The sequence below is a fragment of the Salvelinus alpinus genome, chromosome 12 (assembly GCF_045679555.1).
Source record: "Salvelinus alpinus chromosome 12, SLU_Salpinus.1, whole genome shotgun sequence".
Classification (NCBI taxonomy): domain Eukaryota; kingdom Metazoa; phylum Chordata; class Actinopteri; order Salmoniformes; family Salmonidae; genus Salvelinus; species Salvelinus alpinus.
In genome coordinates, this window is record NC_092097.1 from 27,750,605 (window position 1) to 27,771,705 (window position 21,101).

The following is a 21,101-nucleotide window of genomic DNA, read 5'->3' on the forward strand; positions in this document are numbered from 1 at the left end:
CGTAGAAAATCACTTCAAATATAACTCTTACAAGAACTTTGTGAACTCAAATAAGATTTTTAATACAAATTGTATCACAATCTGGAATGTCCGCGGAACACACCCCGCGGCACACACACCGCGGAACACCCCCCGCGGAACCCCCCTCCCAGAGCCTTAGCTCCTATATTTATACACACATAGCACTATGTCCATCCCTTATGCAAATGAAGTCTCCCTTCTCAAGTCATTCGCCACCACTATCCTCTAGTTCAAGCTTCCCGCTTGTTCACGCCCAATAACGCCCACATCTGCTCTCAGCTAGACTACAATGGTGGCCGGACCCTCCATCCTAGTGTGTCAGCATAATGTGTCAATGTACTCTTTGTTTTGTTTGCCTTTATTGGAATCAGCAGATTCTGTCTTATAAACCTCTGTTTAGAAGCAGCTGACTATGGATCCCTCTATCTTTAGTGTGTCAGCATAATGTGTCAATGTACTCTTTGTTCAGTTTGCCTTTATTGGAATCAGCAGATTCTGTACTATACGCCTTCTTTTTAGAAGGAGCTGACTATGGGTCCTTTTTATCATTAGTGTGTCAGGTCAGCAGACCATGTGTCTCCCCCTTTCATTAATGTGTCCAATTGTCTTAGGCATATTTCTCTAGTATGTGTCTTATTGGAATTGTCAGACTATATGTCTCTTCTACCATTAGCATCCAGTTGCCTTATGTTACTACTACAGGGACTAGGGAACTAGAGAACTGGGGACTAGGGGACTAGCGTACAGGGGCCTAGGGGACTAGCGAACAGGGGACTAGGGAACTAGAGAACAGGGGACTAGGGGACTAAAGAACAGGGGACTAGGGAACTAGAGAACAGGGGACTAGGGGACTAAAGAACAGGGGCCTAGGGGACTAGCGAACAGGGGACTAGGGGACTAGAGAACAGGGGCCTAGGGGACTAGAGAACAGGGGACTAGGGGACTAAAGAACAGGGGACTAGGGGACTAAATAACAGGGGACTAGGGGACTAAAGAACTAGGGGACTAGGGGACTAAATAACAGGGGACTAGGGGACTAAAGAACAGGGGACTAGGGGACTAAAGAACAGGGGACTAGGGGACTAAAGAACAGGGGACTAGGGGACTAGAGCACAGGGGGTTGGGGTTCTGAGATGTTGAGGTTGGATTGAGTGTTTAAGTCTGTGAGGATGTCTTAAAAGGAAACACACTAGAATGACTGATGGCCAAGTGCTTATGATATATCAGCAGCAAGCAATAGGATGACCTATTTTATTTCTAGAATGCATCATGGGGATAGTTGTGATAGAGGTGTTGTGAGGGGTCAGCGAGGATGAATGTGACACAACAAAAAACTGACTTGATCTGGTCATTGGGTGAAATTTGAGAAAGTAGTGAATGCTGACAAAGCACATTCCAGCATGTCAGTCTTTGTACAGGGCACCAAAAAGAGGATGACTGAGGGAGTATAACTAAAGAATGAACAGAATTAACAGAAGAGGTGGTTTAAGTGTTCACATACACTACCGGTCAAAAGTTTTAGAACACCTACTAATTCAAGGGTTTTTCTTTATTTTTACTATTTTCAACATTGTAGAATAATAGTGAAGACATCAACAATGTTGAATAACAAATACATCCTAACATATACATCCCTTGTGAGATTATTCAGAGTGGTTTGTTCCATCGGCATGTAAAAGTGATTAGGATCTTGGATGGTGCTGCACACATTCCAGTAGAGAGAGTGGGGGTCTAACAGCTGATAGGAGCTTATGACACTGACTGCCTTCTGAAACATACAATCATACAGACAGAAGCCCCCAGCTCTGTGCACATCATTAAATGTGAAATAAGCACATAAACCAATGCTCAGTTTGATTGCATGTCTTTATGTGTATTTTGTATTTTATTAGGATCCCCATTAGCTGTTGCAAAAGCAGCAGCTACTCTTCCTGGTGTCCACACAAAACATAAAACATGACATAATGCAGAACATCATAGACAAGAACAGCTCAAGGACAGAACTACATCAATTCAAATAAAATAAAAATGGCACACGTAGTCTACATATCAATACATAAACACAAACTATCTATGCACAATAGGGGAGAGGCGTTGTGCCTTGAGGAGTTGCTTTATCTGTTTTTTGAAACCAGGTTTGCTGTTCATTTTAGCAATATGAGATGGAACGGAGTTCCATGCAATAATGGCTCTATATAATACTGTATGCTTTCTTGAATTTGTTCTTGATTTGGGTACTGTGAAAAGACCCCTGGTGGCATGTCTGGTGGGATACGTGTGTGTGTCAGAGCTGTGTGTAAGTTGACTATGCAAACAATTTGAGATTTTCAACACATTAATGTTTCTTATAAAAAGAAGAAACATTAATTTGTTGAAAATCTCAAATATTGTACTGTGTCGCGTACTATCATTAAATGAAGACTTTTAGTTTTTATCAAAGATTCTCTGTAATTAGTATTACGCGATTAAACTGATTAATCATGTAACTGTTATTAACTAGGAAGTCGAGGCACCAAGGAACATTTTCAGATATTATAACAAAGTTAAAGAAAGAAATATAACTTTTCAGATATTTTATATCTGATCAATTAGTCTTCGAATTAATGAAATATTTACTTTACCTCACGTTAGTTTAATTCCAAACGTCGTAAATTGTTATCTGCACGATCCCAGTCTTCACTATGAGTCATCCATACATCAATTGTCTTAAATAATTTATTTACTAACTAAGTAATTCACAGAAATGCATAAACAAACAGTTGATAGTTACAAGGAAATGATAACGGAGTTTCCCTAGTGGGCTAAACCGGCATGGCGGCTTGTTGTACAAAAGGGAAGTGGGGCTCGACTAAGATAAGACAACACACAGTTGATAATTATAACAATTGAAATGCTAATCCTTTGCACATGAACCTTCACTCATTCGGGAACAATTGCAATCAATATATATATTTACGCTCAGTGTGTCATCGGGATCTCTGCTGAAAAGTTAGTTTCTGTTGGAGAGTTTCCGTCTTCTCTCTCTCTCTCTCTCTCTCTCTCTCTCTCTCTCTCTCTCTCTCTCTCTCTCTCTCTCTCTCTCTCTCTCTCTCTCTCTCTCTCTCTCTCTCTCTCTCTCTCTCTCTCTCTCTCTCTCTCTCTGTGTCATGGTTAGAATGGATAGTTCAGAGTGACATTCATTCATGTCGTTATGGATAGACGTTTCGGCGGTTGTCGTTCTTTACGTTCAATAATACCGAATTCCTAGCTGCAGACTAGTAATTAATATCAAAGACTTGTTCTTATTCTGTCAGTATCGATAGTCTAAGAGTTTAACCACGTGGGATGGTTAAAAGATTCAGCAATCATCTCAAACCTAGGCCCTCTCTTTATCGAGGTAAGCTGGTCTGCAACCTTTGTCCTCTCGTGATTGAGAGAAAACATGGTCTGGTGAGAAATTCTCAAGGTGGGGGTTTTATTCTGGAGTTGCAGAAAAGAGCCTGTCCCAGGATGCCAGACCCTAACTGGGCTCATGGGCGGTCCTCTGATTTAGTTAAACTCAAAAGGGAATTGGAGTTTCCTTCATTAAACAGTCCAAAATCACATTACAGAATTTTACAAACAGTATCATCCTCACTCATTCATCTTATACAACAATTAGATGTAAACCTCATATCTGAGGCTATTATGGTAATGTGGCCGCACCGTCTCCCATGACTTTTATAAACTTGTACCAAACGGACCAGTTCGTAGCTGGATTCTTCACCGATCTTTTATACCTTCTCCGGAACATAAATGTTGTTCGGACCTCAAGTTCTGTGAGGTGGAAGAAATTCCTTTGTTCTCTATGAAACTTCACTCTGTCTCTATACTGTGGCCATGAGGAGATCATCTCCTCCCGGAATTTACGACCTCTCTGACCACAGCAGCCTAGTTGTAGGAGGCAGGGAGAGGGGGATGGGGCTTGCTGTACCCAAAGAGGGCAACGTCATGACAAATGTAACCACATACAACTGTTGTCTCTACATTATTTTCTCTGTATATGATCCTCTCTCCTTGCTGCTGTGTGTATTAGAACACAAACTCACCTGTAAACATAAACATATACGGCCGGATTATATAACCCCTCCCCCTCCCCTACACAGATGGGAGCGTTTTATCCCCAGTAAGATGTGGTAAGACCTGTTTTCCTGTCATAGACTGCATTGAGTATAACAATTTCACTGTAGCATGCTTAGGCAATTTGCTTCATAATGTGCACTACGTGTATTCAACATTATTGTTGTGTAATATTAAATGTTTTTGTAGTGCTTCACAATGGGTATAGAAAGTACAGGCCAGGGTACATTGGACCAGCTTGAGTGATGGGTATATCCCTTAAACATACAGTAAAAGTCTCTTTGCTCAGGGGAAATGCAGTTTCACCTCCCTGCCAGACACAAGTTTGACACACGATCCTGGCTAAAAGATTTGACACATGCCAATGAATAAAGCACTAAATACTTTTCGGGAAAGGGCGGTGGAAACATAGACAGGGGAGCGTCTGAAACGCCATAACAGCTGCATCTATCTACCCTCTCTAATCCACTCTCCTGGACCCCATGTTCTCACATTCTGTAGTACACACTCAAATCAAATCCAATGTCATTTGTCACATGTGCCAAATACAACAGGTGTAGACTTAACTGAGAAATGATAATAAAAAGAAAAATAGTAACACAAGGAATAAATTACACAAGAATAAATCAATATACAGAGAGTACCAGTACCAGATCAATGTGCAGAGGTACGAGGTATTTGACTAGGCATCAGGATAGATAGTAATAGCAAATGAGTGTAAAAGTGTGTGTGTTTGTGTTGTCGGTATGCGTGTGTGTGTGTTATGTGTGTGTGTGCATATCTAGTGTACAGTATGTGAATGTGTATGGATTTTTTGTGTGAGTGTCAGTGTAGTGTGTGTGTGTGAGTGTGTATATATAGTGAGTGTGCATAGAGTCAGTGTAAGATAGGGTCAGTGCAGATAATCAGGGTAACCACTTAATGGTCAGTCAAAACTGTTCGCTGCTCTGGCACCCCAATGGTGGAACAAACTCCCTCACGACGCCAGGTCAGCGGAGTCAATCACCACCTTCCGGAGACACCTGAAACCCCACCTCTTTAAGGAATACCTAGGATAGGAGAAAGTAATCCTTCTAACCCCCCCCCCCCCCCCTTAAAAGAGTTAGATGCACTATTGTAAAGTGGTTGTTCCACTGGATATCATAAGGTGAATGCACCAATTTGTAAGTCGCTCTGGATAAGAGCGTCTGCTAAATGACTTAAATGTAAATGTAAATGTAAATGAACTATTTAGCAGTCTTATGGCTTCGGGGTCCAAGAGCCAATGCTCCGGTATTGTTTGCCGGACAGTAGCAGAGTGAACAGTCTACGGTTTGGGTGGCTGGAGTTTTTGGCAATTTTTCGTCTATCCTTGCCTGATATAGAGGTCGTGGATGGTAGGGAGCTCGGCCCCAGTGATGTACTGGGCTGTCCGCACCACCCAAACAGGGGGTGGCGCTTTGTGGTCGAGGGTTTGCTGTATGGTCAGGTGTCACTGTCGTCAACCCTGTGTGTGGGTGTGTGAGTGTCGTCTGTCCGTCTGTGCCTGTATGTAGCAGCGTAGAATAGTGTACTGCGTGTGGTGTGTATGTGTGTGTTCAACTTCCACTGTTGTAAAAATCGACTGGACCCTTGGCCACCTGTTTGGCCTTCACTCCCTTTATGCATCATCATCAGTACAGTCAGTCTGTGTGAGAATGTCCTGATCTCCATCTGCTCTACCAGTCCAGTGCTCAGTAATCTGAGAGGGGAAGTCAGGCTGTGAGCTCAGAGCACAATGGACGTTCTCTAATAATGAAAGAATAGTCTGCTCACAGTATACAGCCAAGGATCTGTTATTGCAGCACTACTGCATTTCAGAAGCACAGTTAGAGACACTATTATATAATACTTTCCACACGTTTCTAATGTTATACCCCAGCCAGCATACATTGTCTTTCCTGCTATAAACAGTAAGATATTTTGATATAAATATTCAAAATAAAGTCCCGGCAGCACTCTCACTGAATTGTGTTTTCTGTCAGTCAACACTGGCTAATCCATGGATTAAACTTCATCATCTGCTAAACCAGATACAATTAAAGACTGAAGCTGAACCAAACCAAAATATCCGGATTGATTCATATAAACTCAGAAGCAAACCTATCACACTGCCAGTCTGCCACCAGTAATGTACTGTATATGGCCACATGGGGTGATTATGAAATTGCAATTCATTCCATGCAGCCACACAGGACAGGCTGTCAGAGCTCAGCCCAGCTCTCTATGCTGCAACACCGACGTCACATGCCTCTTTATTGTGCTGCATTGGCTATCGTTACCACTGCAGCACCACAAAGCTGGACACCTCTCTCTCTCTCTCTCTCTCTCTCTCTCTCTCTCTCTCTCTCTCTCTCTCTCTCTCTCTCTCTCTCTCTCTCTCTCTCTCTCTCTCTCTCTCTCTCTCTCTCTCTCTCTCTCTCTCTCTCTCTCTCTCTCTCTCTCTCTCTCTCTCTCTCTCTCTCTCTCTCTCTCTCTCTCTCTCTCTCTCTCTCTCTCTCAATCAATCAATCAATGTCAATGTCAATGTCAGTCCCTAAGATAGATCCTGCTTCCTTTTCCTTTGTTCCACCTCTTCTTCATACATGTTGATGTCTCTCGATCTCTTTCTCTCTTTCTGGTGTACTTCCTGTGTCCCCTTCTCTTCTGCATTTCCCTCGTCCTCCCTCTCCTCTCCCACCCCCCCTCTCCTCCATTGTGTTGCCTGTCGGCTTTACAGTAGATTTGGCTGCTAGACCAGTTCTCTCTGGTTCCTCTGCCTTTGTCACTTCATAGATTAAACATCAAAGCCGCATCCTGCTCAGAGAGAAAAGGATCATATTTTCATATCCACTTTTCATAACACTTCTTAACCCATTCCAAACATCATGTCCTCCTCTTTTATAACTCTTCAGTTCTACACTAAAGATCTCTCTTTCCTCCTTCCTTCTAATCTCTTTCTAGACTTCCTCTGCTCTGTCCCCTCTTCCTGTCTCCCTGTCCATCTCCCCTCTCTGTTGTCAACTCTGTTCAGTTGTAATTGATTGTTGAATTTCATTGATCCCCCAAGACCTAAACACTGAAGGTCAGGACAGAGCTTCAAAACCAAAGCTTTCCTCCATCGAGAGAGAGAAGAGGAGATGAGAGAGAGAGAGACAGAAGGGGGGTTACAAGCTGAAATAGTGAAAGTAGAGTGGAAGAGAAGTGAGAGAGAGGCAATTACTTTTCTCTGTAAGTCTGTCTCTTTGGAGAACATAACTGTTGCTGAGTGGGTTACCCCTCCTCCTTCATGTCTAATCTGGGGCTATATGTGTACCTCTGTCATCGGCAATTACTGCCTGGGGTTTAGGGATGCATCCCTGACACGTCCCAGTAGCCTCCTCACCTTGTTGATGCCCCCCTCACTCCCTCGCTGCTGCCAAGCCCCAGCTCTCTTTGTAGCTATGTAGCTGCCTACAGTACACACAGCCTCCCTTGGTGACACTCTGGCCACTCGCATTCCTTATTCCTCCTTGAGCAGCAGTAGTCTAGTTGCAGCTGTCAGTGTTTCCTCACACCTCTGGGTCTATTTTAGATAATCCTATTCTCACCACTCGACAATCATCACAGGCTCAGTTCAGTAATTAGTCATTTACAGCAGAGGAACCACCAGAACATTCTATAATGCTCCTCTGTAAAGACAGACTAGAGGTGTCCTGTTCATTATAGTACTATATAGGGTCTGGAGTATTCTAGAACGCTTAAAGAATGATTACTGCTGACCTACTGTTTGTACACTCAGTGTAGTTCTCACATTGACAACACACCACAGAGAGTGTGTGCTCCTCAGATGCTGTATTTTGTGCTATTTTGTGTTGAACAAGGATAGTTATAAAGTCACTACGGTCCCTGGTTCGAATCCAGGCTGTATCGCATCCGGCCGTGATTGGGAGTCCCATAGGGCGGCGCACAATTGTCCCAGCGTCGTTCAGGTTTGGCCGGGGTAGGCCGCCATTGTAAATAAGAATTTGTTCCTAACTGACTTGCCTTGTTCAATAAAGGTTCAATTATATATTTTTTAAATAAAACCCACCCCAGCGCAGACATTGGGGATCTCAGTGATCAATTAATCAGAGATGCATAATTGATCTACTGAACTGCTGAAGAGTGCTCCAGCCAGTCAGCCAGCCAGTCAGTCAGCCACAGGAACAGGCAGGTACAGAGCAGGGACAGCACAGGGCTCATATGACAGCCTAAAGCCATCTGCTGAGAGACGTCCAGGCAACACTATGGCTAGAGTTTACTCCACTGACCTCACTGGGTCTCAAACAGGCCTGTGGATGATAGATACTGTACTAAACAGGAAAACAGGACACAACCGTAGTGTGAAAATAAAACAGCCATGTGTGTGGTGTCCCATGGCCATGCTAAGGCTGCTATTGTGGTGAGTGAATTATCATCTGCTAAAGATTGGCTATATTTTTTTTCTTTCTGGATATACGCAGATATCAGATAAGCATGGCGCTCAGAAGTGTGTGAATAATAATACCCATGTGGATTATGATGTGAAATATCATGTCATGCCCTCTCCTCCCCATGTTCTTTTCTCAGAGTCAGGCAGAGGCCCACTATAAGGGGAACCGCCACGCTCGGAGGGTAAAAGGCATTGAGACCTCCAAGACTCGCCCCCAGGAGGGTGACAAGCTGCCCACTCTCCCCACCGCCACCCCCTCTCCACCAGGCCCCTCACCATCCAGCCCAGGCCCTGACCCTAGCAAACAGGGTAAGCACCACCTGTGCTCTACACCGCACACACACACACATGCTGAACCCACACAGAGATATAACCTAAACACACACATATGCTGAACCCACAGAAAGATATAACCTAAACACACACATGCTGAACCCACACAGAGATATAACCTAAACACACACACATGCTGAACCCACACAGAGATATAACCTAAACACACACACATGCTGAACCCACACAGAGATATAACCTAAACACACACATGCTGAACCCACACAGAGATATAACCTAAACACACACATGCTGAACCCACACAGAGATATAACCTAAACACACACATGCTGAACCCACACAGAGATATAACCTAAACACACACATGCTGAACCCACACAGAGATATAACCTAAACACACACACATGCTGAACCCACAGAGAGATATAACCTAAACACACACATGCTGAACCCACACAGAGATATAACCTAAACACACACATGCTGAACCCACACAGAGATATAACCTAAACACACACATGCTGAACCCACACAAAGATATAACCTAAACACACACATGCTGAACCCACACAGAGATATAACCTAAACACACACATATGCTGAACCCACAGAAAGATATAACCTAAACACACACATGCTGAACCCACACAGAGATATAACCTAAACACACACATGCTGAACCCACACAGAGATATAACCTAAACACACACATGCTGAACCCACACAGAGATATAACCTAAACACACACACATGCTGAACCCACACAGAGATATAACCTAAACACACACATGCTGAACCCACACAGAGATATAACCTAAACACACACATGCTGAACCCACACAAAGATATAACCTAAACACACACATGCTGAACCCACACAAAGATATAACCTAAACAGACACATGCTGAACCCACACAGAGATATAACCTAAACACACACATGCTGAACCCACACAAAGATATAACCTAAACACACACATGCTGAACCCACACAAAGATATAACCTAAACAGACACATGCTGAACCCACACAGAGATATAACCTAAACACACACATGCTGAACCCACACAGAGATATAACCTAAACACACACATGCTGAACCCACACAAAGATATAACCTAAACACACACATGCTGAACCCACAGAGAGATATAACCTAAACACACACATGCTGAACCCACACAGAGATATAACCTAAACACACACATGCTGAACCCACACAGAGATATAACCTAAACACACACATGCTGAACCCACACAAAGATATAACCTAAACACACACATGCTGAACCCACACAGAGATATAACCTAAACACACACATATGCTGAACCCACAGAAAGATATAACCTAAACACACACATGCTGAACCCACACAGAGATATAACCTAAACACACACATGCTGAACCCACACAGAGATATAACCTAAACACACACATGCTGAACCCACACAGAGATATAACCTAAACACACACACACATGCTGAACCCACACAGAGATATAACCTAAACACACACATGCTGAACCCACACAGAGATATAACCTAAACACACACATGCTGAACCCACACAAAGATATAACCTAAACACACACATGCTGAACCCACACAAAGATATAACCTAAACAGACACATGCTGAACCCACACAGAGATATAACCTAAACACACACATGCTGAACCCACACAAAGATATAACCTAAACACACACATGCTGAACCCACACAAAGATATAACCTAAACAGACACATGCTGAACCCACACAGAGATATAACCTAAACACACACATGCTGAACCCACACAGAGATATAACCTAAACACACACATGCTGAACCCACACAGAGATATAACCTAAACACACACATGCTGAACCCACACAGAGATATAACCTAAACACACACATGCTGAACCCACACAGAGATATAACCTAAACACACACATGCTGAACCCACACAAAGATATAACCTAAACAGACACATGCTGAACCCACACAAAGATATAACCTAAACACACACATGCTGAACCCACACAGAGATATAACCTAAACACACACATGCTGAACCCACACAGAGATATAACCTAAACACACACATGCTGAACCCACACAAAGATATAACCTAAACACACACATGCTGAACCCACACAGAGATATAACCTAAACACACACATGCTGAACCCACACAGAGATATAACCTAAACACACACATGCTGAACCCACACAGAGATATAACCTAAACACACACATGCTGAACCCACACAAAGATATAACCTAAACACACACATGCTGAACCCACACAGAGATATAACCTAAACACACACATGCTGAACCCACACAGAGATATAACCTAAACACACACATGCTGAACCCACACAGAGATATAACCTAAACACACACATGCTGAACCCACACAGAGATATAACCTAAACACACACATGCTGAACCCACACAGAGATATAACCTAAACACACACATGCTGAACCCACACAGAGATATAACCTAAACACACACACATGCTGAACCCACACAGAGATATAACCTAAACACACACATGCTGAACCCACACAGAGATATAACCTAAACACACACATGCTGAACCCACACAGAGATATAACCTAAACACACACATGCTGAACCCACACAAAGATATAACCTAAACACACACATGCTGAACCCACACAGAGATATAACCTAAAGACACACATATGCTGAACCCACAGAAAGATATAACCTAAACACACACATGCTGAACCCACACAGAGATATAACCTAAACACACACACATGCTGAACCCACACAGAGATATAACCTAAACACACACATGCTGAACCCACACAGAGATATAACCTAAACACACACATGCTGAACCCACACAGAGATATAACCTAAACACACACATGCTGAACCCACACAAAGATATAACCTAAACACACACATGCTGAACCCACACAGAGATATAACCTAAACACACACATGCTGAACCCACACAGAGATATAACCTAAACACACACATGCTGAACCCACACAGAGATATAACCTAAACACACACACACATGCTGAACCCACAGAGAGATATAACCTAAACACACACATGCTGAACCCACACAGAGATATAACCTAAACACACACATGCTGAACCCACACAGAGATATAACCTAAACACACACATGCTGAACCCACACAGAGATATAACCTAAACACACACATGCTGAACCCACACAGAGATATAACCTAAACACACACATGCTGAACCCACACAGAGATATAACCTAAACACACACATGCTGAACCCACACAGAGATATAACCTAAACACACACATGCTGAACCCACACAGAGATATAACCTAAACACACACATGCTGAACCCACACAAAGATATAACCTAAACACACACATGCTGAACCCACACAGAGATATAACCTAAACACACACATGCTGAACCCACACAGAGATATAACCTAAACACACACATGCTGAACCCACACAGAGATATAACCTAAACACACACATGCTGAACCCACACAGAGATATAACCTAAACACACACATGCTGAACCCACACAGAGATATAACCTAAACACACACACATGCTGAACCCACACAGAGATATAACCTAAACACACACATGCTGAACCCACACAGAGATATAACCTAAACACACACAAATCACTGCATTTAATCATGGCAAGGCAACTGGAAACATGACCGAATACAAACAGTGTAGTTATTCCCTCCGCAAGGCTATCAAACAAGCTAAGCGTCAGTATAGAGATAAAGTGGAGTCGCAATTCAACGGCTCAAAAACGAGACACATGTGGCAGGGTCTAAAGTCAATCACGGATTACAAAAAGAAAACCAGCCCCGTCGCGGACATCGACGACTTGCTCCCAGACAAATTAAACAACGTCCATACGCGCTTTGAGTACAATACAGTGCCACGACACGTCCATCTACCAAAGACTGTGGGCTCTCCTCCGTGGCCGATGTGAATAAAACATTTAAACGTGCTAACCCTCACAAGGCTGCCGGCCCAGATTGCATCCCTAGCCGCGTCCTCAGAGCATGCGCAAACAAGCTGGCTGGTGTGTTTACGGACATATTCAATCAACCCCTATCCCAGTCTGCTGTCCCCTATTGCTTCAAGGTGTCCACCATTGTTCCTGTTCCCACGAAAGCAAAAGTAACTGAACTAAATGACTATCGCACCGTAGCACTCACTTCAGTCATCATGAAGTGCTTTGAGAGACTAGTCAAGGATCATATCACCTTCACCCTACCTGATACCCTAGATCCACTCCAATTTGCTTACCGCCCCAATAGGTCCTCAGACGATGCAATTGCCATCACACTGGAAACTTCCCTATCCCATCTGGACAAGAGGAATACCTATGTAAGAATGCTGTTCATTGACTACAGTTCAGCATTCAACACCATAGTACCATCCAAACTCATCATTAAGCTTGAGACCCTGGGTCTCGACCCCGCCCTGTGCAACTGGGTCCTGGACTTTCTGACTGGCCGCCCCCAGGTAGGGAACAACATCTCCACCCCGCTGATCCTCTACACTGGGGCCCTACAAGGGTGCGTTCTCAGCCCTCTCCTGTACTCCCTGTTCACCCATGACTGCGTTGCCATGCATGCCTCCAACTCAATCATCAAGTTTGCAGACGACACTACAGTGGTAGGCTTGATTACCAACAACGACAAGACAGCCTACAGGGAGGAGGTGAGGGCCATTGGAGTGTGGTGTCAGGAAAATAAACTCTCACTCAACGTCAACAAAACAAAGGAGATGATTGTGGACTTCAGGAAACAGCAGAGGGAGCACCCCCCCATCCACATCGACGGGACAGTAGTGGAGAAGGTGGAAAGTTCCTCCGCGTACACATCACGGACAAACTGAAATGGTCCACCCACACAGACAGTGTGGTGAAGAAGGCGCAACACCGCCTCTTCAACCTCAGGAGGCTGAAGAAATTTGGCTTGTCACCTAAAACCCTCACAAACTTTTACAGATGCACAATTGAGAGCATCCTGTCGTGCTGTATCACCGCCTGGTACGGCAATTGCACTGCCCTCAATTGCAAGGCTCTCCAGAGGGTAGTGCGGTTTGCACAATGCATCACCGGGGGAAAACTACCTGCCCTCTAAGAGACATACACCACCCGATGTCACAGGCAGGCCAGAAAGATCATCAAGGACAACAACCACCCGAGCCACTGCCTGTTCACCTCGCTATCATCCAGAAGGTGATGTCAGTACAGATGCATCAAAGCTGGGACCGAGAGACTGAAAAACAGCTTCTAGCTCAAGGCCATCAGACTGTTAAACAGCCATCACTAACATAGAGAGGCTGCTGCCAACATACTGACTCAAATCACTGGCCACTTTAATAAATGGATTTAATAAAGGTATCACTAGTCTCTTTAAATAATGTCACTTTAATAATGTTTACATATCCTACAATACTTATCTCATATGTATATAGTGTATTTTATACCATCTATTGCATCTTGCCTATGCTGCACGGCCATCGAGCATCCATATATTTATATGTAGATATTCTTATTCCATCCCCTTACATTATGTGTATAAGGTAGTCGTTGTGAATTTGTTAGATTACTTGTTAGATATTACTGCACTGTCGGAACTAGAAGCACAAGCATTTCGCTACACTGCATTAACATCTGCTAACCATGTGTATGAGACCAATAAAATTTGATTTGATTTGATTTGACATGCTGAACCCACAGAGAGATATAACCTAAACACACACACACGTTTCAGTCTGTGTGTGTGTAAAGTTCAGCTGTTTAGTCAGAGATCAGGGGTGAAACAGAACAGTCATACAGAGGGATGTCTGCTAAGAGACGCCTCTGTCAGCACTGACAAGAATCAGCTTCCCAGGCATCCGTCACTGGGATTGGCCAGCAGAGGAGAGGAGGGTGGTGGGGAGGGAGGGAGGGCTGTCATCAGATTGGGGGGGGGGGACGTAGGCAACACATAGAGCTTCCCCTGACACATACTGTCACACAAGAAAGACTGGGAGAGAAAAAGCTGCCAGATTTGATTGTGTCTGTGGTTAAATACGATCTAGTATGAAGGCTCTACTGACTCTCAAAACTTGTATTTTGTTTATCTCTTGGTTCAATTGGCAGGCCAGATGACCCTGTGCTACATACAGTGGTTAAATTACAGTAACATTAAGATTACTGTGCTGTTCTACTGACCCTCCTTCCACCCTCTCCAACCTGAATAACCTGACATGACCCAGGTATTCCCCCTACCCTGACTCACTCCAGATGGGGGAGACAGATGTGTGGCCCTCTGAGGCAGAGTTTTGACCCTGTAGGTTCAGACATAGTACTGTACTAGTGCCGCAGCATCATCATCATCATAATATTATCTGGTGTGCTCTACACGTAAGTGATAATGCCAGAGAATCCGGTGTTTGTGGATATATTGGCACGGGTGTTGTTAGGCCCGAGACAAAGTAAAGTTTTTTAACCAATCAGCATTCAGGATTAGAACCACCCGTTGTATAAAATATGGTAGAAAACGTTCTATTTCCTATCTGTTCTCTTCACAGATGACGTCCAGTCCCGCCCACATTCAAACGGCTCAGACATGACACCCAGCCCCATCCCCATGTCGGTCCAAGACACCCCCCTGCTCCCTGTGTGTCCATCCCTGCCCCCTTTGAGTACACCTATGCCCACCACCTCCATCCCCTCCCCGGCCCTTTGTGCCCCCCAGGTGGACACCCCCATGGCGTGCGCCCCTGACACCCTGTCCCCAGCCCCCAGCCTCTTTTCAGGGGAGTCTGAGGAGGACAAGGCCAAGAAGCTGCTCTACTGCTCACTGTGCAAAGTGGCCGTCAACTCCCTCTCTCAGCTAGAGGCGCACAACAAAGGTAAGGCTCCTTCCAAAGACAGAACTAATAACGCGATGTGTAATGAAGTCTATTGTCATTGAGCATTCCGGCCTAGATAGATATTGCCTTCTCAGCAGCCTCAAAATTAGCCACACAAAGTGATGCTTGAGCTTTTACAAACACAACATTTTATGTGTTCTCCTTCACACCCTGATCTCTGATATTGACTCCTGGGATACCACTGTCACACACAAGGGACAATACTACACACAGTGGCATAACTGATTAAATATATTTTCTTCCACTCAAGGATTTATGAATACACTGCAAACCACAGCTAAGGCATTGCGGTTGAATAACTTCACAAGGCCAAATATTGCAATACTAAGCCAGGGCTTCTGATGCACACACAGAACCTAAGTCACACTCTCAGGGAAGAAGAGTAAACAATTAATATTTCAGTGTGTTCAAGGCTAGATTAACCAGCTCAACTCAAATGACAGCTTGGCTTTCATCCACCACATAGAGAGACAGGACAATACTTCCATGTGTCTGGTTCATTTTAACAATCAGATTGTTTTCTTTTAGTTACAATATGACATTTTAGTATATGCTGTTATCCAGAGTGACTTCCAGTAGTGAATGCATACATTTTCATTCTTTCTGGTCCCCCATGGGAATCGAACCCACAACCCTGGCATGGTAAGTGGCATACGCTGCCAACTGAGTCACATGGGACTACTAGTTATGTTCGTGTTTCCTAAAGCCATCCCTCCAAAACATACACACCTGGAGGTAATTACATATACATAGTTACTGACATCCATGATTACAAACTGACAGGTTACCAGAATATTGCTGTTATTTTTAATGATTCACAGTGCATAAAATATTATGTATACGTAGTCAAATAACTACTTACACACATAGCCATTTGGGCTTGTCCACAGTTATGTACACACACTAAGGAGATTCCACATTTGTGAGGGCCTGATTTAAAATATACACGTGTGTTGTTGAGCTACAAACAGTATCCAAGCAACTGTACAGGGCATGAGTAAATAGTTTTGGTATTTAAAGAAAACAGTCTGGAAATGGTTTTGACAATGGTCAATGAACTTAGGCCATGGAGTGAGCTGCCAGAGTTGGGCTTATAAAAAGAAAAGGCATGTGTGCTTGTAAAGAGGGACCAATCAGGAAAGGAAACACTATAGCAGAGAGGAGATGAGAGTGGGTGAGAAGAAGTACATACAGGTAACTGCCAAAATAAGGAAATACTATAGCAGAGAGGAGATGAGAGTGGGTGAGAAGAAGTACATACAGGTAACTGCCAAAATAAGGAAACACTATAGAAGAGAGGAGATGAGAGTGGGTGAGAAGAAGTACATACAGGTAACTGCCAAAATAAGGAAACACTATAGCAGAGAGGAGATGAGAGTGGGTGAGAAGAAGTACATACAGGTAACTGCCAAAATAAGGAAACACTATAGCAGAGAGGAGATGAGAGTGGGTGAGAAGAAGTACATACAGGTAACTGCCAAAATAAGGAAACACTATAGCAGAGAGGAGATGAGAGTGGGTGAGAAGAAGTACATACAGGTAACTGCCAAAATAAGGAAACACTATAGCAGAGAGGAGATGAGAGTGGGTGAGAAGAAGTACATACAGGTAACTGCCAAAATAAGGAAACACTATAGCAGAGAGGAGATGAGAGTGGGTGAGAAGAAGTACATACAGGTAACTGCCAAAATAAGGAAACACTATAGCAGAGAGGAGATGAGAGTGGGTGAGAAGAAGTACATACAGGTAACTGCCAAAATAAGGAAACACTATAGCAGAGAGGAGATGAGAGTGGGTGAGAAGAAGTACATACAGGTAACTGCCAAAATAAGGAAACACTATAGCAGAGAGGAGATGAGAGTGGGTGAGAAGAAGTACATACAGGTCACTGCCAAAATAAGGAAACACTATAGCAGAGAGGAGATGAGAGTGGGTGAGAAGAAGTACATACAGGTAACTGCCAAAATAAGGAAACACTATAGCAGAGAGGAGATGAGAGTGGGTGAGAAGAAGTACATACAGGTAACTGCCAAAATAAGGAAACACTATAGCAGAGAGGAGATGAGAGTGGGTGAGAAGAAGTACATACAGGTAACTGCCAAAATAAGGAAACACTATAGCAGAGAGGAGATGAGAGTGGGTGAGAAGAAGTACATACAGGTAACTGCCAAAATAAGGAAACACTATAGCAGAGAGGAGATGAGAGTGGGTGAGAAGAAGTACATACAGGTAACTGCCAAAATAAGGAAACACTATAGCAGAGAGGAGATGAGAGTGGGTGAGAAGAAGTACATACAGGTAACTGCCAAAATAAGGAAACACTATAGCAGAGAGGAGATGAGAGTGGGTGAGAAGAAGTACATACAGGTAACTGCCAAAATAAGGAAACACCAACATTTTAATTTTTTTTATTTCATCTTTATTAAACCAGGTAAGCTAGTTGAGAACAAGTTCTCATTTACAAATGTGACCTGGCCAAGATAAAGCAAAGCAGTGCAACACAAACAACAACACAGAGTTACACATGGAATAAACAAACAGACAGTCAATAATAAAATAGAAAAAGTCTATATACAGTGTGTGCAAATGAGGTAGGATAAGGGCAATAAATAGGCCATAGTGGCGAAATAATTACAATATAGCAATTAAACACTGGAGTGATAGATGTACAGAAGATGAGTGTGCAAGTAGAAATACTGAGGTGCAAAGGAGCAAAATATATAATAGAGGCCTCCCGGGTGGCGCAGTGGTCTAGGGCACTGCATCGCAGCGCTAGCTGCGCCACCAGAGTCTCTGGGTTCGCGCCCAGGCTCTGTCGCAGCCGGCCGCGACCGGGAGGTCTGTGGGGCGATGCACAATTGGCCTAGCATTGTCTGGGTTAGGGAGGGTTTGGCCAGTAGGGATATCCTTGTCTCATCTCGCTCCAGCGACTCCTGTGGCGTGCGCGCTAACCAAGGGGGCCAAGTTTCCTCCGACACATTGGTGCGGCCGGGTTGGAGGCGCGCTGTGTTAAGAAGCAGTGCGGCTTGGTTGGGTTGTGCTTCGGAGGATGCATGGCTTTCGACCTTTGTCTCTCCCGAGCCTGTACGGGAGATACGACTTGATAGTAATTATTTTTGCAGTTTGTTCCAATCATTGGCAGCAGAGAACTGGAACGAAAAGCGGCCAAAGGAGGAATTGGCTTTGGGGGTGACGAGTGAAATATACCTGCTGGAGCGCGTGCTACGGGTGGGTGCTGCTATGGTGACCAGTGAGCTGAGATAAGGCGGGGCTTTACCTAGCATAGACTTATAGATGACCTGGAGCCAGTGGGTTTGGCAACGAATATAATGCGAGGGCCAGCCAACGAGAGCATACAAGTTGCAGTGGTGGGTAGTATATGGTGCTTTGGTGACAAAACATAAAGTGTCTTAATAGGGCATTGGGCCACCACGAGCCAGAACATCTTCAATGCGCCTTGGCATAGATTCTGGAACTTCTGTAAGTGTGGAACTCTACTGGAGGGATGCGACACCATTCTTCTATGAGAAATTCCATAATTTGGGGTTTTGTTGATGGTGGTGGAAAAAGCTGTCTCAGGAGACAGAATCTCCCATATTGTACTGCAAGTGTTGAATTGGGTTGAGATCTGGTGACTGAGACACTCACACACGCACACAAGCACACGCACACACACATATACACACACACCCTTTAAAACTTCTTCGGGATCGGTGTCGCTTCCACGGGATGGTTGAGCTAACGTAGTCTAATGCAATTAGCATGAGGTTGTAAGTAACAAGTAAATTACCCAGGACATAGACATAGCTGATATTGGCAGAGTCTTAAATTCTTGTTAATCTAACCCCGCTGTCCAATTTACAGTAGCTATTACAGTGAAAGAATACCATGCTATTGTTTGTTTGAGGAGAGTGCACAATTTTGAACATGAAAAGTTATTAATAAACAAATTAGGCACATTTGAACAGAAATGCAATGGTTCATTGGATCAGTCTAAAACTTTGCACATACACTGATGCCATCTAGTGGCCAAAATCTGGGCTGGAATAATACATTATGGCCTTTCTCTCGCATTTCAAAGATGGTACAAAAAAATACGAAAGAATGGTTGTTTTTTTCTTTGTATTATCTTTTACCAGATCTATTGTGTTATATTCTACTACATTACTTTCACATTTCCATAAATGTCAAAGTGTTTCTTTTCAAATGGCACCAAGAATATGCATATCCTTGCTTCAGGGCCTGAGCTATAGATTTGAGTATGACATTTTAGGCGAAAATTGAAAAAAGGGGCTAATCCTTAACCTCATGCTCCTTTGAGACCCCGCTTTCAAAGTCACTGAGATCTCTTCTTCTAGCCATGGTAGCCAAAATAATATGCAACTGGGCATTTTTATTCATGACCCTAAGCATGATGGCATGTTAATTACTTAGTACACTCAGGAACCACACCTGTGTGGAAGCACCAAGCACCTGCTTTCAATATACTTTGTAAACCTCATTTACTCAAGTGTTTCCTTTATTTTGTCAGTTACCTCTAATGTACAGTATATACAAGACCAGGGATGGGAAACTTTGATGGGGTGGGGGCCACCAAAAATGTTAACTCATCATGTGGGGCTCCGTCTGCTTACCCACATCCATACTCACACATGTAGTCAGAGCCGGCCCTAGCCTTTTGGGGGCCCTAAGCTAAATTTGGTTTCGCCAGTTGCCCATCCCTGTACTAGACTGATAAAGGAGAGAAGGAAATGTTCCTTTAAAAAAGAGCCAAAAGAAGGGGTGAACAGGGACTGACCGTGAACAAGAGAAATAGGAGATAATGGTTCTGTACTACATGACAAGACAAGAACAGAGCAGGAGATAGGTTACCAAAACTGCTGAATAGCCTAATCCTGAAAATGTTTGGCTGTGCTCTCTAGTGGCTAGTCAATGTCACCACACTTTCTGACTCAATATACTGCTTTGGCCTACTCATCTTTCTATGCTCAATTAGCCTACAATGTGATCTAGTCCACCATATTCTTCTGAGGGCTAGGTTAATTACAATGATAGCCACAAACAAATGATCATTTAAGGAACCTACTAATACAAAAATATCCAAACGCTAACTGTACCTTGCTTCTGGGTGACCGAGTGCGGCCTGTGTCGGCGGCTGTGATGAAAGAAATACTGCAAATAATTTTGTAAACACAAAAACAATACGTTATTTATTCATCCGAGGAAGACAATATCTTCTGCTGGGTATGCAGCTAGAAAGTGTTGCCTTGGGAGACTCATTTCCATTGACGCACGGAGCAGCATATGGATG

The 21,101-nt window shown here is 43.6% G+C and overlaps 1 protein-coding gene across 1 annotated transcript in view; it reads left to right on the forward strand.

Moving 5' to 3' along the window:
- LOC139535818 (zinc finger protein 385A-like) overlaps positions 1-21,101 on the forward strand; it is a 76,235-nt gene that overhangs the window by 48,988 nt on the left and 6,146 nt on the right. Inside the window, exons 4-5 of the mRNA XM_071335645.1 lie at positions 8,707-8,878; positions 15,446-15,769. Coding sequence (XP_071191746.1) covers positions 8,707-8,878; positions 15,446-15,769 — 496 coding nt within the window. The remainder of the gene's footprint in view (positions 1-8,706; positions 8,879-15,445; positions 15,770-21,101) is intronic.